Here is a 26,296-nt window from a genome sequence, read left to right as displayed (position 1 = left end):
AGCGAAGTGCTTTGGCTCGTCAAAGACGCTGGCTTCAACTGACGATGTTATCGTGCTAGCATGCAATTAGACGTTAATCTTACGTAAACAGCGAGTTTCCCCTCAGAAAGGGAGGATATTATAGCATCACTGCTATTATACAATAAAGAAGAAAAGGTCTATGTGTGTATTGTGTGAGCTTTAACCTCGCATACTCTTTGGGAACCTGTGAACTAAACAGGTCTATAGGGTGCAGGAAGAGTGAACGTTTTGCGGACATGCCCACGTCCACACAAGGATCGCCCTCTCTGGAAAACAGGTTTAGATGCATTTTGGGTTTATAGGGTTATCCTTCGCAAAATGAAGAGGAACCCTCAAGGAAACCATGATAAAAAAATATTGGGTTGAAAGAATGTTCAGAGTGCAAGTAAAATAAGGTTTTTTTCCTCCGGATTTTCTTAACTACATGAATACAAGGGCATGTCCACAGTATAGTGCGGGGTGCTCTTACGAGAACTATACCTTCTGGTGTACTCACACAAAGGGAACAAAGGTAACAAAGGTACCCCACAATTCGGCCTTTGTTAAACGGTACCCCAGAAGGGAAATTCTATAGAAGAGGGTTAAAGGGAGAACAATGTATGTACCCCATAAACCCCACCCGTGAGTTTGTACATGTACAGGGTTACCTTATAAAGTACAAAACATAATAAATAGATAGACCCTACAAAGTCTCTAGAAATCTATTTGCCCAATAAGGGACACGCTATGGAGTTAAATATTTCATTAGGAACAAATGAAAACAAAAGAATGGAAATGAAGGTCTTTCCCATAAGTATATGTATGTAAGGCTACATGGGTGCGTGCTCTAACCTTTAAAATTGCTCTCTGTGGACCTGTGAAAAAAAATAAGTAAACAGAATGCAGGAAGCGTGAACGCTTTGTGGAACTGCACACGTCCACACTAGGTTCCCTGAACAACTTGAGTGGCATTTTTGGGTAACGCACACCCGTCGCAACATGAACAGAAACACTCAAGGAAATCATCATTTAATAAAAATGGGTTGAAAGAGTGTTCACAGTTGGAGTAAAATACTTTTTTTCCCTCCGTTTTTTTAACTACACGAAAACAAAGGAATGTCCACAGTAGGTAAGGCTGTGTTAGTGAGTTTGTTTTTGCATTCAATAGGGGACGTTGAACAATAGAGGACAATAGGATCCACAATTCTCGAAGGTCCCGATTGACGATCGTGTACAAAACGTATAGGAGGTCTTCCTAGGGGGTCCACGATTGAAGGTGTTTACACACTTGGTTGTTTATGAGCTTGTCTTACATACGCAGTGTGGACTTCCGAACAAAAGACGTCCACATAATGTAGGTAGCAGCGACGAAGTGTGGACTTGCCCACGTCCACACGGTGTTTCCCCATTTCTGGAAAACAGGTTTAGAGGCATTTTTGGGTTAGGTTTATGTGTAGCAGAATGAAGAGAAACACTAAAGGGAATCATTGAAAAAAAATTGGGTTGTAAGAGTTTTCACAGTTTGAGAAAAATGAGTTTTTCCGCTGGTGTTCCTTAACTACACGAAAAGAAAGGAAAGTCCACACTAGGTATGTGAAACAAGTCTGTGTGTGTTTGTGGTGTAAAGCGAGGACACACATGTGAAACATCCTTATTGTAAACATGTAATTGAGGACATGAGTCAAATCGATGACGTCCTCGATTAGAAAACGTGTACAAAACCAATGGGAGCTGTTGGAAAACAAAAGTATGAACAAAATATCGATGCTGAGGAACAATAGAAAATCCTCGATTTACACCATAAACAGACGTCTGTGTGCTCGCGTGTTGTGCACGAGTTGCTTGACCGCAAAGCGGGCGCCAGGCGGCGAATATAATTCGTTCGCCATATTATTTCGTGCGCGGCGAAGCTTCGTACTTCTAAATCCCAGAGCGTGTACCAATATTATCATATGTTTTTAATTCGTGAACGTGCCTTAAAGAAACGGATTGCATGGTGTTATTCTTTCATGAACAAGGGCAGGTTACCGCTGATTTGATAAAGTCTAATAAAGTCAAGAATCAGATATTTCTGTCCGATTTTGTTTGACAGTGCATTATAAAAAAAATAAATATTTGCCCAATTCCAGAGTCAGCTTCATCACCGGCTGTAAAATCGGTTGAAACCGTTTTGTTTAGTGCCCTCCGCTTAAGGTTTTGTTTAAACTCCCCCATGCGAAGAACTATGTACGTCTTGATACGCCATACAATTATGGTTTGTATAGACAACTACGGTTAGTAATAAAATCGTGCATTTTCAATGTGTCACAACTGAGATGCTGCTTTGTAGGCCAATGCAAAAGAATGTACATGGTCCCGTGGTTACGCTATGGTCCAGTGGTGACTTTGTCTGACTCATGTACGAAGGTGCGTGGATTCGAACCCTGCCAAGAACATGGTGTTTGTGCCCTTTGAGAGCGCTTTGAGATTGTTGATACGATGGAAAGCGCTATATGCACAATTATTATTAAGGCCTACATGAAATGACGCAACTAAACCAATACGTTTCGTAAGTGGCGTTCCGCCAGCGTAATTTTTATTCCTAGGAGGGTTAGGGGCAATGTCATGAATAATTCATGAGAACGGACAATGACATCAACAGCATTGTTGTTAGATACTCAACTAGTCACAATACATTAAAGCATTTTAAAGAACGGTTGTCGTCGAGCTACCAAACAGTAGCCTAGTGGATAGCGAGATGAGCTATGGATACAAAGATCCCTGGTTCGAATCCACGTCGTCGCTGCTCATTTTCACCAGCTATTTTTCTTCTCCAAATTTATCACTGAGATAATTTTAAATTAAGGGGAAAATAGAACGAGAACCTAAGTCTTGCAATGATTCAAAGGAAAAACTGAATTATTCATGACATTGCCCCTAACCCTCCTAGGAAAAACAATTACGCGTTCCGCCACTGCGCGAAATCGTCTACATGGACGAACTAGGTAAATGACGGGTGTTGTAGAGACTACTTCCCTGGTGTGTCACCTTGAATCTTCGATGTTTTAGTGGCCCAGTTCCCGGACATGGGACCTACACGGTTGTCTATGGACTCGATTGTCGAGGTATGCGCACGGCCTATGGTGAACACCGTCGACGAAGGCGGATTGATAAAACGTATGGCGTACAGCTTAGGTATGTACACACAGCCCACCGTCAAAAAGGCATTTAGCAGCACGGCCAGACATATTGCAGCCACTTTCTGCGAGACATCACGGGCCGTGTAGTACACAGCAATGGCCGCCAGGCACGCCAGTAGAGTCGAGTAGACGCTGACCCCGATGAACTTGGACTCGTTGTAGTTGTCTGGCACCTTGCGCGCCAGGAATGCAAACACGCAGCAGGCCAGGATGAGCACCAGGTTGTACGAGCTGGATATCAGGAAACCGGTGCCGAGTTGGCAGTATAATTCAAGATGGCCGTCTCTGGGAATAGGGATCAAGTACTGTGGCTCACAGGGTCCAAGAGCTGCCGACAAGATGACGCAAAATACCTATCACAATGAAAACAAAAACGAATTAATTAATGAATTCGAAAATTCAGAGAGATATAGGCATAAAATAAACATCAACGATTTATTGAGACTGTGTGTGATTGTTTTTAATTCTTTGTTTTTGTTTTCAAATCATGTATGCATATAGAGCCTATACTCGGTGTTTTCCTCATCCTTAATTTTCTTTTGATTTTTAATCGTGTTATCAATTTTTCACCCGTTTTGGGAGACAGTTGTTGTAAATCACATTTTGTAAAAAAAATTCCCACAAATTTAATAAGGTATTACAACGAATGAGAAACTTGCTGCTTTTCAATCTCCATGCATTGTGCGGGAATTTAAAATACTTATTAGATTTGCTTGAAGAACTGTCACAGAAGTTTGCCCATAAACGAATTTGAATCTGGGAAGTTCTGGCGAAGTTCTGGCGAATTTGAATTCTGCGTGCTCGTATTTTCTGAAATTTGATAAAGTCATGCAATTATAAGATTGAATTTTGCGTTGGGGTGATATAAATCAAATTAGGTTTTGCCCTGCACCGACGTTTAAACACTGTGTACTGTGTGTGTTACCTCCCGAGTGAAAGTTGGAAAAAATCACTCGGGTGGGAGTGGGACTCGAACCCACGACCTCCTGCTTTCTAGTGCAGATGTCTAACCACTCGACCACCGAGCTAACGGGATCGGTTGGCTGGTTCGAATCTCATGCAATGTATATACAAATATTGTTTACGCACAGTGAGATATTTACTCAATTATGCATTCGGGGTATCTACTCGATTCATCTTTTTTTAGTAAGTTGAATATTTATTTCCAACTGTTATTCTGTTTCGCTTCAGGACTGGCTCTTAATTTTTGGAATCGGGCCGGGAAAACCTTATTGCCCCACATCTCTAGAAAAAAACAACAACCGAAGACGTTACTAGGTTATTCAAGTCTCGAGTCGTTATTTTGGAGTACGGGCAGTTATAATCATTGTGATTCAATACAATAGAATAAAGAAAAATACAGGATTTTATGATAACAGTTTTAAGTTGGCTAAAGGCTCTGAGCGTAAAATAAAGAGGGCGCAAAGATTTCAGTTTGACTGTTACTTATTGAAAATGGCATAAAAATAGCGACGTTTCACAATAGCTTTTTATCATCCCGAGGTAGTTTTACACGGAGACCATAACAGTTGGTGTACACGTGCTGTTTGGGTGTGGCACCTTAGAAAAAATAAATTTTAAAATTTAATTGATACTTTTCTAGTATTACATTAATTATGAGCTTTCCAATGAGACATCACACGAAAACTTCGGCTATCGACAAGTAATCAATTAATTAATTTCAACCTTTGAATTAAGAGCGGGACGCTCCTTATTCGTTCTGAATGAAGTGTGCGCAATTTCTGAACTGGAGCGTGCCAGTGACAAAAGGAAGATAAAACTGTATAAAGGCCTGTAAAACAAACAAGCAAATTTATTTGTTACACGACATTATATTTCTTTGAGATTTCATTTGGTAAGGACAAGAAAATCGAAAATTTTGAAAAAGCACGTGTACATTTGTACATTGATAACATGTTTTGTCTCATGATTTTCGAAAGGTTAGGGGTGAACGCCAGACAAAAATTTACCGCATGTAAATTGCAGCAGTTTTATGGCGACCGCCTCTCTTATTTTTTGCGGGATTCCCAAAACACCTCGTTTGTTTGTACAGACTTTCGTTCTCATTTATGCTCTCGACGGACCATTTCGAGACGAAATCACTCGATATGATTTCAATAAGTGCTCCAATTGCTTCACATAGGCATACCTACTTACGAAAGACTCAGTGTCCTTTTGTAAAACAAAAAAAACCAAAAAAACCCAGAATAGCCTGACAATTCAATTTTTAGGTCACTATAGACTAAAAGAACCGACAAGAGAGTATACCCCAAGGTCAGTACATAAAAGGAACGTTTGCTTTTAAACACAGTACCGGTTTCTTCTGTCGGGGAGGGGGGGGGGTTGTTAGTGAGGGTTAGCAGCCTCCGTGAATTGTGATTAGATTGATTGGGCGGATGGGTTCCGGCTGCATGGCATGTATGTTCAATCCAAACATCATCCAAGACACAAAAACAAAGATGAAAGGGTGGAATGCCGTGGATGCTGAATCTCATAACCCAAATGGATAGGTCAACAAGAGAGTTAAGCCAGTTAAGTTTGAATTTGGAATCAAGTGGTTGAGAATTGTAGCTGGGGGATTTTTTTTGCAACGGCTGGACGCTTCAATTGCCGATAATAATATTTTCACTTTTCAATTACATTTTATTTGGTGAATCGAAGATATATATACCGGTACCATTTCTATATTTCGGATGAAATGTTGGCTACAATGTCACCTGATTTATGTGAATCTAAAATATAAAAGGTATACCTAAGAAGAAAATACCTTATTATTCAAAAGTATTGCTAGAGCCTTTCGATTCTTTATGTTGTATTTGGTTTGGTCCAAGCTTAATATTACGATTTTACCGGGCAACTTCAATATGAGAAAAGGAAACTTGGAATGCAAAAGTACTCGGAATGGTCAGTGAATCAACATCATTGCGGTTCTAAAATTTATTTTACGAAAGGGATCCTAAGAAATCGACTCAAAACACCCCGGGAGCACGCTCTCATTATTCTGGGACATTGCACTCTACAATCCGATAAAAACACAATTGGTTTTGAGATTGTCGCATTCTTTCCATAATATCGCCACAATTTGGCTCATTCCACAAACTAAATGCTTTCAATCTTCGCTTAGAGCATTATCACTTTTGAATTTTTACAAACGCTAACAGTCGCACGTTTTGACTGCAAGCCCAATTAATTTAAGTCAACATGATTGTCCGGATCCATACATCACCATCAGAAAGTGTACGTCGTGGTTGGTCTTTGATTGGACAAATAAATGCTTCAGCACTTTCCCTCATACATCAACGTGGAAGCTCCTTGCTATTTTCGGGATGGATATATGTGTCCATTTTTGTTAGATATTTTGAAATATTTGCCCTTTTGTCCCATCCGTGTTTTGTTTCATCCAGATATTGCTTTTAGCCAGGAAACAAATTTACATCAGCCTTTACTAAATGACTCTTAATAAAACAAACTGTCTAAGTTGACACATGATTGCGGAACATCATATGCTACCTTTATATATTTACAGGTTATAGCAGACAATAACACCCTTTAAATATATTGATGCCTGGATAAGCTTTCACGATACCTTGTGCATTGTACGATATTCTCTTGAAAATTGCAGCGCTGAGAATATTGACATTGGCAGGTATTGTTGTGACACGGCCTTTAATGGAAATTGATGGGAACTGAAGGCATGACAGCCTTGAGGGTTGTTAAAGAAAACTGAGTTTGAGGCTGAACTGGCGATACTACAACAAAAAGGAAGAAGACGTTATTACGTTAATCATGTCTCATCAAGTCGTTATTGGGAAAACACGCAGTTTTAATTATTGTGGTTCCACAACATTGGAATAAGTCATTGGAAACGACAAACTTAAATTATAACGACTCGTGAAGGTATAAATGGGAACAGTCTATACACGTTGGCTAAAACTGTGCGTGAATTAAAGAGGGCGCAACGATTTTGGTTTGATCAAAGCCGTATGGAGTACCGAAGTGTGACGTCATTTAGAACCAGAAAGTGTAGTACAAACGAATGGTGTACGCGCGCGTGTTGGTTTACGGGCTGAATAGGGCGCTGATGTCTTTCACACACATTTTGTGCGCGTGACGTTTTCACTTCGGTATTCATAGAGAGTGAATAGCGACGTGATGAGGGTTGCACTGTTTGGAACCAAAATGGCATGTAGGCCATATGTCACCTGTTATATGTGAATCTGAAATATAAACAATATACATCAGGAGAAAATATCTTATATTCAAAAGTATTGCTAGAGCCTTACGATTCTTTCTGTTGTATTTGGTTTGGTCCATGTAAGCTTAATTACTATTTTACAGGGCAACTTCAATATGGAAAAGGTAAACTTGGTATGCAAAAGTACTCGGAATGATCACTGAATCGACAACGTTGCGGTATATTTCACCAAAAGGGTTCCCAAGAAAATTGACTCAAAACACCCCAGGAGCACGTTCTCATTATTCTCGGACGTTGCACTCTCCAATCCGGAAAAAAAGAAACCTATTGGTTTTGAGAGTGTCGCATTCTTTCCATAACATCGCCTCAATTTGGCTCGTTCCACAAACTAAATGGTTTCAATCTTCGCTTAGAGCATTATCCCTTTTGAATTTTTACAAACGCTAACAGTTGCACGTTTGGAATGTAAGCTCAACATTGTTGTCCGGACCCATACATCACCATCAAAAAATGTACGTCGTTGTTGGGCTTTGATTGGACAAATATATGCTTCAGCACTTTCCCTCGTACATCACGTGTAGGCTCCTTGCTATTTATTGGATGGATACATGTGTCCATTTTTGTTAGATATTCTGAAATGTATTCCCTTTTTTTTGTCCCATCCGGATGTAACAAAACACTGCTGCATCCGTGTTTAGATATTCCAGATTTGAACAAAGTCACATTAGGCTTTACTTAATGACATTAAGAAACATATTGTCTTAGTTAACACTTGACACATGATTGCTGAACATCATAAGCTACCTTTATATATTTACAGGTTATAGCAGACAATAACACACTTATATATATTGATGTTTGGGTCAGTTTCACAATACCTTGTGTATTGTACGTATTTCCCTTGAAATTACAGCGCTGAGAATATTGACATTGGCAGGTTTACTAAAATTGTTGTGACACGGCCTTTAATTATATAGATGGAAATTGATGGGAACGAAGGCATGACAGCCTTGAGGGCTGGTTAAGGAAAACTTAATTAAGGCTGCATTGCCGACACTACCAAAAAAGGACCTAATTAGGTTATTCAAGTCTCAAGTCGTTATTTTGGAGAACAATAATCACTGTCATTCCACAGCAATGGAATAATACGGAAGCGTTAAAGGGACATAATACAAACTAAAAAAAAGTCATGATTATGACTGGTATCAAAATTATGACTGGTATCTCATAATTATGACTTATTAATAAGTCGTGGTTATGATTTTTATAATATTGGCTAAGTATTAAGTCATATTATTGATATATATCTCATTATTACGACTTAGTAATTGTTAAATCATAATTATGACTTATATCTCATAATTATGACTTATTATTAATGTCAGCTACAGCCGTGAATTTAGGACTTTGAAATACTGACTCTTTGGTAGTATTGCGCATGCCTACGTGATGATTGTGAACGTTCAACCAATAAAACGGTAAAAGGCACCGGATTTCATACGAGTCAAACTTTTAAGACGGCCGCGTGACGTGCTCTCGACCAATGGAAATGGGTAAACTGTCTTAGGTATTAATGAATACAAGAGATAAGTCATAACTATGACTTAATAGTAAGTCAGAATTATAAAAAAGTCATAATTATGATTTGACAATTTATTTGAGTTTGTATTATGTCTCTTAAACGCTTCCTTAGAATAAGACATGGCATGGTCGATAAATGGAAATGACAGGCTTTTACGATAACGGAATGAACAGTGAATCGACAACGTTGCGGTTCTAAAATTTATTTTACTAAAAGGGTTCCCAAGAAAATTGACTCAAAACACCCCGGGAGCAAGTTATCATTATTCTGGGACGTTGCACTCTCCAATTCGGAAAAAAGAAACCTATTGGTTTTGAGAGTGTCGCATTCTTTCCATAACATCGCCTCAATTTGGCTCATTCCACAAACTAAACGGTTTCAATCTTCGCTTAGAGCATTATCCCTTTTGAATTTTTACAAACACTAACGTCGCACGTTTGGAATGTAAGCTCAACATTGTTGTCCGGACCTATACATCAACATCAAAAAATGTACGTCGTTGTTGGGCTTTGATTGGACAAAAATATGCTTCAGCATTTTCCCTCGTACATCACGTGTAGGCTCCTTGCTATTTATTGGATGGATACATGTGTCCATTTTTGTTAGATATTCTGAAATGTGTTACCTTTTGTCCCATCCGTGTTTTGTTTCTTCCAGATATTCCGGATGTGAACAAATTCACATTAGGCGTTACTAAATGACATGAAGAAACATATTGTCTGAATTTTTGTGAGCGCAATGGTAAGAATAATTTCATGAGGTGACAGATGAAATGTTCCATTCCATTACGAGGCGAAGCCGAGTGCAATGGAACATTTCATCTGTCCCCCAATGAAATTATTCTTTCCATTGCACGAACGTGAAACATTCATTATTTGTTTTATATAACACCTGTATAAATCCTTGTCATCTGATTGGTTGACTTTTAATAGCCAATTTATTCAGGTTGAAAACTGTTTAAAAGTTCGACAAGTTCATCATATTTATATTTATGCAAACTATTCGACAGATTGAGAACAATTATATTCAATTCATCAATTAATCTCGATTTAAAACAGCGCCACCACCAGCAGCAGTGACAGCGTGCAATGGAAGTTCTATTTACAGTGCAATAGAACTTCCATTGCACTGTGCGCTGCGCGCCACGCGCCCGCCGTGCGTTGGTATACGAATAATTCAATGACATGTGATCAACGATCCTCCAATCAGATGGCGAGGATTTATTTAGGTGTTGTGTAACAGACAAAACACACTTTATATATATTGATGTTTGGATCAGTTTCACAATACATTGTGCATTGTACGTATTTCCCTTGAAATTACAGCGCTGAGAATATTGACATTGGCAGGTTTACTAAAATTGTTGTGACACGGCCTTTAATTATATAAATGGAAATTGATGGGAACTGAAGGCATGACAGCCTTGAGGTCTGGTTAAAGAAAACTTAATTTAGGCTGAACTACCGATACTACAACAAGAAAAAAGAAGAAAACGTTATTACATTATTCATGTCTCAAGTCGTTATTTTGGAGTACAAGCAGTTTTTATCATTGTGATTCCACACCATGCCAATATAATAATAAGTCATTGGAAACGGCATGCTTTTATGAAAACGACTCGTGAAAAGTGTAAATGGGTACAGTCTAAACGCTGGCTTTAGGCTCTGTGCGTAAACTAAAGACGGCGCACAGATTTTAGTTTGATTGTTAACCGCTGAAATTTACATTACAAAGTTACGTTTTGCATTTTGTTATCATGTACATTGAGACCATTAAATTGATAAAATGGTTTGTCTCTTGATTTTCGAAAGCCTAGGGTATATAGGGGTGAAACGCCAGACATGAATTTACTGCACTTAACTTACAACAATTTATTTCATGACGTCTAAGGTTTGTCCGCGCGTCTATTTCATCTTTCTGGTTCTTTTGGTTGGTCATAGATTTTGTCATGTTAATTTTAGTTTTTATTTTTTTTCTTATACGTTAAATTTTAAATCATTTCCTTTTTGTTTTACAGTTTACATGATTACTTTAAGTTTTTATCTTTAACTGATTACTTTTAAGTTTGTATCCTATTTTATACGGAAAGTGGTTCAAGATGGACTGTACAGTCTTTCAACAACCCATGACTTTGTCAAAAATTTATAATAATATTAATGACGTCTACTTTCCACCTATCCTGATTCTATGTGATTCATAAAAACCTCGTTTGTATCCGGACGTCACTTCAACTTAACCATGCATATTGCACACCGTGTAGTATTTGAACCCGTGGAACAGGAAGTAGTGTAACGTTACGTGTTTAGTCAATAGGTAATCACACAGTCGCACTTAACAACACGTACCTCTCAAGGACAAGGCATTGGGTTTCCCTTGTCCGTGTAATAATCACTCTCCCCAGCACACAAACGTAGGGAAGATCGAGGACTGTTTTCAATAAAAGATGAACGCTCGATCGAGGAGAACAAAGAATCTGTTTCAGTATGATTTCAATTAGTTCTTCTCGCAGGTCTATCCACTTACGACAGTCTCAGTGTCTTTAAAAGACAGAAGAGACTGATTATTCAAAAGAATCGACGAGATAGTGTACCCAAGGTCATTACATAAAAGGAGCATTGAGAGTAGACACGTTTCTTCTGTGTCCACACATCATCCAAGACACAAAAACAAAGATGAAAGGGTGGAATGCCGTGGATGTAGAATCTCATAACCCAAATGGATAGGTCAACAAGAGAGTAAAGCCAGTTCAGTTTCAATTTGGAGTCAAGTGGTTGAGAATTGCAGCTCTGAGATTGTTTTGTTCTTGCAGCAGCTACAGACGCTTCAATTGCCGTTACTAATATGTTCAGTTTTCCATTACCGTTTTCTTTTTTTCACTATTTATTTTTGTTGAATTTAAGTTATATATGCCAATTAAATGTTTTATTATATAGGAAACATGGAACTTATTTAATGTGAATTAGATACATATATACCATCTCGGAAAGTTGGTTTGCGCTCATAGACTGCACGCAATACACACGCACACGTTTCTAAACATACATGTTCGCGCATACACCATGTGAAGAATTCTTAAAAAAAAACCTGCATCCAGAACCAGATCCGGATCACTTTTCAAATTAAATCCGTTTGTACTAGTACCAAGGGCCACCCCTAATTTTCATTTAATGAAAATCCGTAAGTTACTTTTGGAGTTATCCTGTTAACAGACGAAGAAAGCCAACCAACCAACGCCGATGAAAACATAACCTCATACTCGGAGGTATTAAGGAGGATCAATTATACTTTTGTTTGGAATGTGTCACATTCTGTCCATTACATCGCCAATTACTGGCTCATTCCACAAACTAAACGGTTTAAATCTTCTGAATTTTTACAAACCCTAATAGTCACACGTTTAGACTGTAAAGTGATTTCAGTCAACACTGCTGACCGTACCCATACATATAGGCGTAGCCAGCGGGGGGGGGGGGGGGGGGGGGGGGGGGGGCGGGGGGGGGGGGTAAGGGGGTATTTCCCACCCCCGCAATATTTTTTATAGACTGCCTTTTTCCATTCACATGACCTTTTTCTAACGGGCTTACCCCCCACCCGATAATTTGTAAAGAGTGCCCTTTTTTTACGAAGAGCCCTTTTTTCTGATCAAGTGGCCTTTTCAAAAAAGAAGTGGTGCCCGTTTTCGGTGCCTTTTTCAGAATTTCGGACATGTATTTCCCCGAAAATTTTTCCCTTGAAAATTACAGCGCAGAGATATTAACGATGGCAGGTTTACTGAAAATGTAGTGGTACGGCCTTTAATTATATAGATACAATTTGATGGGACCTGAACGCATAGCTTTCCGGATACCTTGGACATTGTACATATTTCACTAGAAAATAGATGAGCTGAGAGAGCCAAAAAAAAAAAAAGTGATATGAACTGACTGCATGACAGGCTGATTACTTATTAATTCACATTACAAGATCATACGGTATCTGATGTCCGTCCGTCGTATGTCTGTGTGTCACCAATTTTTTTTTTTTAATGCCTAAAGAGTTTGAACACAATGCAAAGGTTAATGGAGAGGCATCCAGTGTATGCAGGTCCTGTGATATGTTTTCAATGTCCTTTGAAGTCACAGTTGGCACGTGCAAAAAAGATTTATTTTTTTTGACTTGCTTTTTTGACATATTTACAACATTATTTCTATGAAAACACTCTAAAAATATCTCTATAACGCAAAACATAACGTTGATGATGAAAAATTGCTTGCGAAGCGCGGCACCCCACGATTACTACAATAAACCCGACACTGCGCGTTAAAGGTTGTGTGGTGCGGCAGTGCTGTTGTCCAGTGGTAACGGGTTTCGAGTCAAGTGACGTAGTTTGTGGGATCGAACCCTGACGGAAAACATGGTGCCAAGGGCGGTGCCAAGGGTGGATCCGGGGGGGGGGGCCAAAGGGGGCCATGGCCCCCCCAAAACGAAACCATTTTTTTTTTTTTTATGTGACATCGCAATAAAGGCAGGCAATGAGTACACCACCGTCTTTTCCTCAAAAAAACATTGGTTAAAGTGGTCAGAAATTGCCTCAGATCGCACCACAGAGCATCTAGAATCCAAAAAAATTTCGGGGCCCTTAAGCGGGCCCCGAACCGCACGCCGTAATTTTTTTGACCCACTTTTTGGGGGACCGAAAAACTTTTTGGCCCCCCAAAAAATTGTGTTCTGGATCCGCCCTTGCATGGTGCTTGTGTTCGTGGGCAAGACACTTTACTACAATGGCATCTCTCCACCCAGGAGTATAAATGGGTACCTGTGAATGTAGAGACCACCATGCGCTGATTTCGAACTGCTGCCAAACTGGTCTCATGGCCTGATATGAACAGGGGTAACGATAATTGTAAGCCCCACATTAAATAATGAATCTTTTAAACATGAGACTTGTATCGCATTTTCCCCTAAAAGATCTTCTTCTACTTGGAGATGTTTTATAATTATTGATGTCAGAATTGATGCATAACCACCCATGCTTGAACAATGTTTTCAATTGTCATGCTTATGACGGAACACCTCCGCTTGAATACGGGGAACCACGCTTTAATGTGTTGTTGTCTTTCTGTCTTCGAATTTATTTTCAATTTAACTGTGTGTGTGAATAGGAATAAAGTTGCGACTTCTTCATCTTGAAGTGATCAGGCTTTCTTCTATTCTTCTATCTCGTTGAATACGGACAAATATTACTAATCACGGAAAAAAGTGTTTCGAGTGTATCAGATATCAACTTGTCACGATGTCAATGTAAAAGTCTTCATTTTTTTGACATCATGAATCTTTTTTGAAACAATATCAATGCCTTGAGATAAAATTATTGCGCCAGTAGATTTAAATGATTTAAAGTATTCTGGAGGCATGCCTCTGGACCCCCTAGAAGGGCGCGCCTTTGGCACTCCTTCAAACAATCCCCTTCATAACTATCATCCCTCCAGTTTGTGAAAGCTAGATCCGCCCATGGTTATGGCAGGTGGCATTCTGAACTCCAGGCGATGCACGACTCTGTACCTCACACAACTTGTGGAATTTTCACCATTAAATATCATCGCGATCGAACGGCCTATGAAATTGAAGCAACACTAGCCTTTTTTTTTTTTAGTTTTACCTTTAAGTTATCCTTCTCTCATTTTCTTTAGAACATTCATACAAATATTTCGCTGTTAAATCAAGTAATGGATAATTACCTGTATCATGACGAGCACGAAAACCATGATGAGCTGCACTCCTGGTGAGATTAAGCCTGGTCGTCGAGCAGACCTCTTGCCTGCTCTAAAGATGCGGTAGATTCTGCCTACTTTAAGAAGAGTCGGAGCATAGGCTAGAGTAAAACAGAGACTAACCATAGCCTGGGACACACAGCATATGATGGTTGTTGGTTGAGCTATTAGGAGAAATGTTGAGACAAAGGCTAGGTTGAACCCGAGGACGTTGACGCAGCTGAGCTCCCGGCTGGTTGCCTTTATCACACTGTGGTTGCGATATATCACCAGCCCGGCCGCTATCATCATTGAGACAGCCAAACCCATGCAGGACAAGATCGTAATAGACAGGTGCAGTGGGTCGGTCCAGTCTGTAAAGGCTGGGATGATCTGGAGACAAGACAAACGCAGTTTGTCTGGCCACTCGGTCTCCTCACACTCCTTACACTCTGTACCGTTGTTGACGACAATGGCGTACGGCTCGCAGGGAAAACAACCGAAGCAGCATTTCTCCTCCAGTGGGACGAGCCTTTGTCCAGGAAGGCAGACGTCCTTACATGTTGATGTGGGAATCTCTGTCAACCCATTCATCCAGACAATGTCACCACTTATTGTCAGATAGTCATCCGACATAGATAAAGCATCCCAGAGACCGACATTAACAAGCCTAAACCCATCGCTATCGAATTGGGCATTCTGTACAAGGTATTTGCCCTCCATGTCACCGGCGGAGTTGAACTGAAAGCGCCCCCTCTGTCCATCAAATCGTACCTCTTTCAGGGCGTCCAAGAGCTTCGTGCCATTTACTGTGCTTGAATTCGAAGAGTAGATGAGGGAGTGAAGTGCGTGTGCAAATGCATACACAGCATCAATGACTGGAGCCATGGGACTTGTTACAGTGTACTGTGCCAGATGTGGCAGGCCACACTGTCTATCAAACCAAATAGTGCAATTGTGAAGTACCTCCCAATTGGACAAGAAGCTCTCAAACCAGGGATTCTTCTGAATGGTGTCTCGGTTGAGGTTGGATATGTACTCGAAGAATCCATCCGGCTCTGGGTTGTGTAAGCTTAAAAACAAAGCGCCTTTGGGTGGTATTTTGTTAAGTCTAGAGAGGCTGTGCACCCAGCTCTCACTGCCCAGCCAAATGAAATGGTCATTCACATTACTTGTATTTTCTACAGCATTAACCAGCTCAGTCGCAGGTTCGGGTCCCGCAAAGACGACGAGAACTCGGGCCTTGTAGGATTCCCACAACAAGGCAGAAATCTCCTCTAATTCAGACCTTGAAGGGACCTGTTGGATCGGCAGTAAATGAGCCACACAGACGCCCCTGCTCCCAGCAAGTCTCGCCAAAGCATGGGCGCCACGGATACCGTAAGTGTCGGCTAGGTAAATGATGGAGATATACTCCCATCCCATGTGAGTTATGATGTCCACCATTGCCGTGGCCTGCAGACGATCTGGAGGGACGGTGCGAAGAAAGTACGGGAACCTTTCTTTGTCACTCAGCTCGTCACTGGTGGCCGCGAAGGCAATCATGGGCAGCTTTTGCAGGTCGGCAACCGATCCCACCACGATGCTGACGGAGCTTTTCAAAGGGCCAACGATACCTACGACCTTTTTGGAAAGATCCTGAGAATTGTTTTTACATAATGAAGATTCGTCTGGCTGATCGATTAACGAGGCACCTCTGTCGACCAGAGACAAGGCTGACAACAGACCGACGTCTTCGTCAAAACAACTGTCCCGTATGTCAAAGCCAATACTGATGGTCGGCAGAAGGTCACTGCGATTGTTGATTTCCTCAATGGCGAACACCATGGCTTCAATAAGCTGGAGTGACCACATCGTCGGGGTGGCCTCGCAATCACCAAAGTGTACGGGGATCAGCCCGCCGAGATTGATATCTCCTCGTCGGGTGTACGAGAGCTGAGCGTATTCTGACACGACTGCCAGTGCCGAACACACGACAAGCAATGTAAGTAAGAGTACCTTTATTTCCATTGTTCAGAAGAATTCCGTAATACTATTGTCACAGGTCTGTTTGAACATTAAAAATGTTTATCTGGAATTTTTAGCCTGCCGCAGACGTCCAGCTTCGGCAGTTATATAGTCACTGTCGACAAATGACCGTATCGACCATGTTGTATGTTGTCTATTTCCTATCGTCTATTTCTTGATGGAAGCTGTATCAACTCTTTTTATAAAAGTTAACCATTGACGAGACATAACAGTACGAGAGAAACCGCTCTTAAAAGTGACAGGTCTTTTATTCTTGGCACTTTACATAGGTACTCAACTTTCACCATATGCACAGGCGAAGCCCACGAAGATTGTGCAGAGATCAAAATCGTTACAAGTACCTGTTAATCTTTATCACGATCTTCATGACTTATCGAAGCACTTACCAGTCGCGTTCAGCCGCATGCTCATCAGCGTTACTTGTCCTACGAATTATTGACTTGTTTCCTGCATATCAATCCTGGGCTGGTAATTGCAAGGGCAATCAACTGCCAGCGAAAGAGCGTGAATCAGACGCGCGCCCGAGATGATCTAATGTATTCGACGAACTCAGAGTTTATCTCCGACGATCGTTATTAAAACACCATGGATGCAAGTGAGGTTCACAGCGAGTGGTACATGAAGGCCAAGGCTTAGTCGTATATGCACTATATTACGGGCAGACTGTAAGACTACATGCGAGTTGATTATGAACGGATCACTGTCAGAAAATGTGCATTGAAAAAGGCAGGTTAGCATTACACGTATCAGCCTGGCGTGAATGCAGTTCTCATCTGTACCGATTGTCTCCGAGATTTTGGTTTAGTGAGAACGATTTTGGACTTTTTATATTGGCAACAAATTGTAGCTGTTTCTGAGATTCCTCGCCGTCACGTATCATGGAACGAAATGATACCATACAAGACAGCCCATTGGCTGAATGTGTCACGTGCCTTGTAGCCATTAGAAACCATGTAAAAGATTCATCACGAAACCAACGCTTGAAACTCACGTCTCGGGAGCATAGTAGCAGTGCCATGTAACGAACGGGTTTGGATATCAATGATACAGCACGGTTGAACGGATGAGACGAAAGTGTAATTTACGTTATATCCAATAATAATATGTAATACGTGTTACTTCACTAAGGTGCTTGGATTGGGCGGGGCATGTAATTTAATATAGCTCTATGGGCATGTATGATAACAGGATAATTGTGAATAGTCTGTTATACTCATATCGTAGATCAGGTAGCCGTCATATTGTTATTATATTTATTACATGGGAACCTTAAGACAAACAAAGCCCTGTTTTCCAGTTAAAATGGTGTTGTTTAAGCTGTTGGATAAATGCGCTTGCGTTAAAATGGTGTGTCTGTTCTCGGGTTTCGACCCTAAAGATTAGTCTCGAGACCACCTTTTGATGTTCTCGGTATCGGTCTAGGTCTTGGTCTCGGTCTTGATACCAATGGGCTCGGTTTTGGTCTCGGTCTTGGATATTTGAGGTCTTGATATTTGCCTGGTCTCGATATTTTTCCTGGTCAATACCACACACTGGTCGTAATGATTATTACGCATCGCTTCATTCCTTGAGTCGTTGGTGTTCGCAACGATCCGGGACGGAATGGGAATCGATGGCTGTGTGATTAACGTTTTGAAACATAGCGACGTATAGTTCACGTTTTCAATTTCGTTTTTATGTGTGTACGTACCATTTCACCGACGAGCAGTGTAACAAAAACTGGGATCGAATGTGAACGTCATCGCAAGTAGGCCTACTACTCATTGTGAAGTCGGTCGACGTTTTCATCTGCTTGTTGTGCACTTACGATTTTTTATTGAGATCTATGGGTCTTGTTACAACCGATAATGTAGTAACCAACTGATAATGTATCACCAACCGATAATGTCACACAAATTGACCGATACTGTATCACTAACCGATAATGTAATAGAAATTGACCGATAGTGTGGTAAATGTTACTACACTATCGGTCAATATTTGTTACATTATCGGTTAAGACCGATAATGTAGCAACAATCGACTGATAGTGAAGTACATTTTTACTACACTATTGGTCAATTTCTGTTACATTATCGGTTAGTGATACAGTATCGGTCTATTTGTGTGACATTATCGGTTGGTGATACATTACTAAATAAGTACATTACTAAATAATTCAAGTCTGCTTAAAATGAATAATTTAAAATTAGTAATTGAACGTTCCCTAATCTTTTAAGCCAGATTAAAGAAAATGAAAGTAACATAACGCTGCATAAATAGTCTTGTGCCATCACATTCAACAGTAAACAATTGATGAAATACATTCAGGGAACACGACAACAATGGCTACCTCGCGAATAAGGTTCATAGTGTACTTCTTTGAGTCTTTCGAGATGTCGAGCAATTCTGCTATCATCAGATTTGGTTTTAGAGACCACAAAGAGTATTTTCGATGTGAAAGCAGGAAACAAGAAGCATTCTGCAGTATGCATTTTCAGCCCTCCTGTGTAACGCGATATGTTTGACACTGACGTCATGTATTCCGTTTTACCCAATGGTTCCCAAGGAAATTGAAAGCTTAAACAAAACTAGACGAATGTATCTGCTTCATTTAGAAATCCTCACAATCAGTTAAAAAATAACAGAATGGGTAAGCCGAAGAACAACATCAGTGTCTTCCACATTTTTTTTTATAGGCCCCTTAGCGACAGAGCTATATAACCTTAGATAGCAGGGGTCCAAACATTTTAAACAAGTACTTTTTCGACTATGGAGAAAGTGCGATCAGTTTAAATCGCCGGAGACTATAGTCAAAGCTGGACGGAGGTATTCTGTATTTACAGTAGACTTGATGTCAAGTCGTTAGATAGTCGTATTTGGTCCGTGAACCGGAGAAGGCGGGGGAAGGAGGCGGGGCCTGTACCATCTCCCAAATAGGGGGCGCTCTTCAAAACCTGCCATTATGCAAAGTACGCGTTATGTGCCAATTTTCAAGGCGCATTGTAAGGGTTTTGGGGCTTGGTTTTCATATTCCTTGTTCATATCAAAACCCTCTTTACCATTTTTTGGAAATGGTTACTGAAAGCACAATTTTATGGCCAGTTTTTTTCATCTCCCCCGCCCCCTGCCCCCCCCCCCCCGCTTCCGCCGCCCCTGTGTATTTGAAACGTCAAGGGGGTATCAAAGGTTCCCTTTTAGTCCACTCTTCCCTTATCCCTTAACAAATCCATTATCTTGCCGTACGTGTTGACCCAAACGTAAGCCGGTGGTATTGAAGATCGCCATTAAAGAGGGTGACTTCTTAGAATGATAGTGTAATTTTATTGATACACAGATCGACAGTGGGTTTAATTAGTCTCTTTGGAAATAAAATCGGTTTAAATGACGCCACCTTAAGATTGTTGGATAATAAAGCATTTAATCTTAACGTGTCAAACTGATTTACAGCTGTTAGTTGTTTCTAAGTAGAATCTAACTCAGTACTTAGTTTCATGATAATCTGTTTACTATTGATATAAATATAAATATAAATACCAAAGCTAAAATATTCACCTGTTTAAATCTTTAGCATGTAAAAAATATCTAAATTAACAAAATAATTGTTTTAACCTTAAAACTCATCACTGACTAAAGACACGTGTTGTATAAATTTAAAGAAAATCGGTAATTCATCAGAAAGCTGCTTTTTCAGGCAATATCAATCTTCCACCAAAAGGTTTAGTAACAAAAAATATTTATACACTGTACAAGCATGAAACATCTCTGTAACAAAGTTAAATGTTATACAAGAACATAACATAAAGGAAACTAATATAGATTTTTCCGGCCATTTCACCAAGTTTTCATTCCATTTAACGCTAAGCTCATTCGATTTAGATTGAAATTCAAAGATCACGCAGGTCACTATTCGACAAAAAAACAAAAAAAAACATTCAACTTCCGAGCATTCTATCGTCTTTTAGCTTCATTCGGTCTTGTAAAAGATGCATTCTAATTAAATGTATCGTTTTGTTCATCCAATTGTGTCAATTGAGATTGATGGGTATGTCAGCGATGAATAAAAATAACATTTGGTGATAAGATGATTATCTGCAATTTGTTGAAAACCTTCAATATCAGCATCACTATAATCGTTTTAGCTTGTTTGTAAATACGTTAACTGTTGTTCACAATTGCACTTTGATCGTGTTCAACAGAAATTAAATACCAAGATTTTAACCGACCGCTGTACAAGAAATATGTTTCCTTCTAAAAGGGAAGGTTTTTGTAAATCATGTTGTGGGGATATTAGAATTCGAGATAGATTTTATCGCATTGTTCCTAAGTTTTTAAACCAGTGGTATAAACCTGTGCCAGGGACTGTGGGGGGGGGGGGGGGGGGGACGCGGGGATGACTAAAATCCCCCCAAAATTTACCGGCCTCGAGGGCACTGCTCATGATACAGGTGTAAAGCTTATGTGTCTTTGCGCCCCTTAATCTTACATAAAAGCAACGCATCACGCATTTAAAGCTTTTGTACTTTTTCTCACCCTTTCACTACTATTGAATACCTCAACACCCGCCTTTTTTTTCGTCAATACAGGAAAGTGGGGGATGATCTAATAGCCCATCCCCATGGTCAAAGAGTGGGGGATATATAACCCCCACCTTCTCGGGATTTATGCCCTTGCTTTAAACTAACGTGTGCCCTAACCCAATATTCCCTGGTCGTTGTCCACGAATTTTGGTATGTTTACTGATTAGACCACGAGCAACAAATATAACCTTATTGTGACAAAAAAAGTGTGCCTCTAAATATAAGAATAAAAGACATAGAAAGATTACAGAGAGCAAAAAAAAAAAGAATTGACACAGATGTCATTAATTATTTGGGAGATATCATTGTCATTGAAAATGTTACATTGAGCGACTTTAATTATGTCCCCAAGTACATAAACATTATTTTTATTTCACAATTAGCCGCACACGATCACGCCATGTATTTTCGGGAATCTTTCAGTTCAGTGAAATTGTAATAAAACACCGAACAAGGAACGCATAATGCTTCATTCACCCGATCTAATGCCAAAGACGCATCTAACAAGACGGTTATTAAAATTGTAATGAAAATAACTTCATTCATGACAAAGTACACTGAGTGGTGGAGGCATGTTGTTTAAATCCAAACTGAAGATCAGAACTACATAAAGCACTCTCTTCCTTCAAGATAATTACCCAATCAAAAACTTTGCCGACAATGCTACTTAGAGTGATTGCCTTATAGTTGTCAGAATTTCCTCTTGCACTTTGGGATGGGGACCATGGTACCATAATTCATACTTCCTGGACTAATGCCATGAATAAACATACAATTAAAAATAAACGCTAAAAACACATACAATAGATTATGACCATTAATAATATGGCCGGAATTAACAGGCAGATTAATATACAAAAGTTAAAAAAATACACTAATTTATGTCGAAAAATACTCATCTCAGCATTCGCCTGGCATAATGTAGAGTCCATATGATTACCAATTACTGGCAGATAGTCAAGATAGATTAATATCTACTATCCGCAGAACATAATTTTCGCGGTGTAGCCATCATAAATGAATTATTATTTTTGCGCAGATTGTGCAATTGGTTTTCAATCGGTTTTAAATTGAAAGTCAGCATTATCGAAAACCAAATCTGTCCTGAATTTAAAGTAATCATAAAGATAGAGTTTGTTTAAAGATACTTCATCAAGCATTGAGTTACCTTGTATAAAAACACGAAGTTTAGGAAAATATTTGTTTAGATGAAACGCATAATGAGCCATTTTCTTGAAAGTGAATGCATTGCCGCCAATATTTAGGGATTCTAGGTTCTTTTCGGATTTCTGAAGAAGGCTCTCCAAGCTCTCGACATCATCATCAAGCAGATAACACTTGTGGCATGTCATATGCTGAAGAGTTGAGGTAATCAATGGTGCTAGATCCAGGAGGTGTCCGTGCATGTTGATATCATAAATTGAGAGACCAAACAATCTGCAATCCTTCAGTGCATCGACCATTTTAAGGACTTTGTGAAGTGGTAGTTTCACCAGCGCTATGCCGGCGAATTTGAATTGAATATGCGATAAACGAGTAATGCTTTCAGCTATTTCGTTGTAATCGAACACTGACCCCTCATTGATGTAAACTGCTAAAACCAATCGAGCACGGAGTTTTTCTTCGATAGATATAAGAGTTTCCTCTAAACGAAGACTTTCTTTGTTCCAATCTTTAGATACCGTATATTTTATTACAATAATCTCAGCAAATTCAATATTGTCTAAAAGAAGTTCACGAGCAAGCGTAATATCCTCATGTGAACTGCAAGTTATGCCTATACCCGTTTTTCTCGAAGGTTTGTTGGGAAGAGCCTGTAAATAAAATCGCAATGACAACATGTCCTCAAAAGTGTAACAGAACAAAAAATGGTATTTGTCTAGCTCGTTGACCAATTTCCTTGATCCACTCTCGAATAATAATAACCGCGATAATGCCGCATGCTCAAATGTGTAGTTCATTTTTCTAATATGCTTCAGGATAATTTTGGCCGCTTTCGGCGACTGACCACAGCAAAACCGAAGGAATGTTTCCATTTCACCAAGAGCGTGAGCACCGATCCGTTTTAACCAGTGACTAAACGTGTTTTTGTCATTATCGAGCAAATGAATCAGGTAACGTGAAGCAAAATATTCTTGAAGGGACAAGTGATGAAACGTTCCCACTTCTTTTATATCGAGACCACTGGTCATATTTTCCCTTTGCAGGAAACCAATTTGACAGCCGTCATCCAAACATGTGGTGCAATCTGAAAATTCAACTCGGTCGAAAACGAGTCTTTTGTTTTTGGAATCTAATAGTCCATTCAATGCAACGCGTCCGAGGTCGTTCAAGACAACGTTCAGTCGTTGCTGCCAATTGTCGGCACACCGGCGCTGAACAAGAGTCTCCGCAAATTTAGCGTAGAGTGTTGTTAAATTGTGAGGCAACGACTCTTGATTCATCCAAATGATGCACACCATTTGGGAGATCATTGGATTTTCAGTCAAACTATGAAGAGATAGTTGGGATCGTAAGCGAGAAATTAAAGCTTCCGCCGATGTGATGTTATCAGGAAAATATGACTTAATGTACTTGTGTTTGTTTTCAGTGGTAAAACCAAATGTTTTAACTCTTGCATAATGAGGATAACCACTGAGGACATAATGAATCATATGAGGTCGTGTTGTTACCAACACGTAGCTTTTGATCAAGACTCTGTTTCGTAAGACATCTTTGATTGTGTACACACCCTTCTTAGATTTCAGAACATTAGATGGAATCTCATCTAATCCGTCCAGTAAGAATGCTATGTCGGCTTGGTTATTGGCGATAATATCTTTCATTTTAGCTTTCGTCAGATCGGTATCCGTCGGTAAAATCTGGTCAAATATTGCATCTATGATACAACTTGACTTCCGCATTTGCCTCAACTTCAACAAAAACACGAGCTGGAATTTGGCAAGTTTACCCTTTACCGACCAAGCATTCGCTATTTTCTCTAAAATTGTGGTTTTGCCATATCCAGCCCCACCTGCGAGAATGATTTTGGACTCTTCTACAATTTCTGGTTTAAACAAATCTTCCCACGTGTCTAACGGTACTGCTGGTACTTTATCAAACACCATTTGCTCCCCAGATAGTTTCACACGGTCACCAGGCATTATCTTTCCAGCTACTTCCCTACTGAGTTCCAAATTAACAAAGAACTCGTCAATTTTCACGGTCCTGGAGGGTAGCAAGGGGCGTGAAGGGATGGTGCTTGTTGTATCCTTGTAGAACTGCTTAAGCTGCTGCTGGCAATATTCCAGGTCACTGAGGACTTTGGGCGTGGGCACAGTCTCTCCACTCTGTACATGTGATGCTGCTGGTATTTCTGCATTACGTACACACAAAACAACAACCGTCTGATATCTGATCAAAAACTTAAGCAATTAAAGTTCAAGAAAGTCCCGTGAAACGTCTTCGGATGTCCGGATTTTGGGCGGAAGGCTCCCAGCGTTTTGTTAGACCAGTATGTGCAAGACTTTTCGTGAAAAAAACGTGACGTTCGTCAGAAGCGGACATTGACTACTTCGATGTTTTCACCCGTTTATATAAACCGAAAGCGTATAAACCAAACCTCTCCTTTTGGTTTCAGCATTCTGAAGCTGTCATATTTTTAGAAATTTCCCTTTGGAGAATAGTTGTTGCTGCCAGTGTTCAATATAACAAGAAAAATATGTATATATGTTTACATGGAATGGAATGCACGATGACCCTTGGAGATGTTTGCTAAAATAACCATTTCGATTAGTTTTGCTAATCTCAGATGTTTTACCACACAGATTAAAAAAAAAAAAAAAAAAAAAAAAAAATTGTGGTATTAATGCATGCAAAAGATCATCTTCATTTCTGTTCGGCTTACCGTAGAAATTGAAGATCAGAATGCCAGCCAGAGCTATCATTACAGCAGAAATGCAAAGCAAAGAAAATGAAATCCACTTCTTGTAATGAGGTTCATCTGAAAGAGGAAATGAACAAAAAGGTCGGAAAGATTGGTATCCAAAGCAAACCATCGGTTCACCTGTAAACGAGAATCTACTATGCTGACCGCTGACCGTCTTCTAGAAATCCCAAATGCATTCCCTTTATTCCCCCATTAGAAGTGATACCTTTGATATAAGCCCCTCTTGAGTATGTATGTCATTCTAGCATTGAGATACATATAATCAACAGAAGGGAGTTTAATTAAGTTAGGTTTAGCCCTTCACCGACGTATAAACACTCCCGAATGAAAGTTCCATCTCGTGAATAAAGGGAGTTTAACTAAAATAATAAAAAGATGGACATTATAGGTGTACAAGTCATGGTCGCGATGTATGATTATTAGGATTTGGAATACTTCGACATTCCTGCAGATGGCTTTTTGGGCAGATATCAGACCTGCATAATTTTTTTAACACCCTGAAGATCAAGAGGGGGCGCTTTATCAAAGTGCATACAACTCTAACCTGTGCTATCAACCATGGGCAAGTTACAAGGACAAGTAATTAATTCGTGACGTATCTAGCGCATTTGCACTGCAGTTGAAGCGCCAACGACTCTAGTCGAACATTTTACGATTGACCGTAAACAAATTAGTGGTCGCACAATAACATTTTTCAACATTGTCTTGATGTTTCTGTTTATTTACACAAATAATAGTGTTTGTGAAGTCTAGGACACCTTTAATGATCGCTATTATTACTGCACATAGTGACGAAAGTGTCGGAAACGTAAACTTACGTGGAAAATCGTTGCACTGTAAATGAAATGTTATGGTGTCCCAAATCTGAAGTTTCGTATCTCGCATCTTGCATCTCGCGTCTCCCCTCTTGCGTCTCCCCTCTCGCGTCTAGCATTTCGCATCTCTCAACTCGCCTTCAAAATCTCGCATCTCGCCTTCAAAATCTCGCATCTCGCCTTCAAAATCTTGCATCTCGCCTTCAAAATTTCGCTTCTCGCCTTCAAAATCTTGCATCTAGCGACTCGCATCTCGCATCTCGTGTCTCGAGTCAAATGTA

The 26,296-nt window shown here is 39.8% G+C and overlaps 1 protein-coding gene across 1 annotated transcript; it reads right to left on the bottom strand.

Annotated features, from left to right (window-relative positions):
- Positions 1-2,919: 2,919 nt before the first annotated feature.
- Positions 2,920-26,253, bottom strand: LOC119740098 (metabotropic glutamate receptor 3-like). Its single transcript, XM_038215300.1, has 5 exons — positions 26,154-26,253; positions 25,159-25,254; positions 24,286-24,627; positions 14,674-16,640; positions 2,920-3,532 (listed from the first exon to the last, which is right to left on the bottom strand). Exons 1-5 carry the CDS (start codon positions 26,251-26,253, stop codon positions 3,008-3,010), a joined length of 3,030 nt encoding a protein of 1,009 aa, XP_038071228.1. The 3' UTR covers positions 2,920-3,007.
- Positions 26,254-26,296: the final 43 nt, after the last annotated feature.

The sequence above is a fragment of the Patiria miniata genome, unplaced genomic scaffold, assembly GCF_015706575.1.
Source record: "Patiria miniata isolate m_02_andy unplaced genomic scaffold, ASM1570657v1 HiC_scaffold_4, whole genome shotgun sequence".
NCBI lineage: Eukaryota > Metazoa > Echinodermata > Asteroidea > Valvatida > Asterinidae > Patiria > Patiria miniata.
This window is presented reverse-complemented; position numbering and strand designations above follow the sequence as displayed.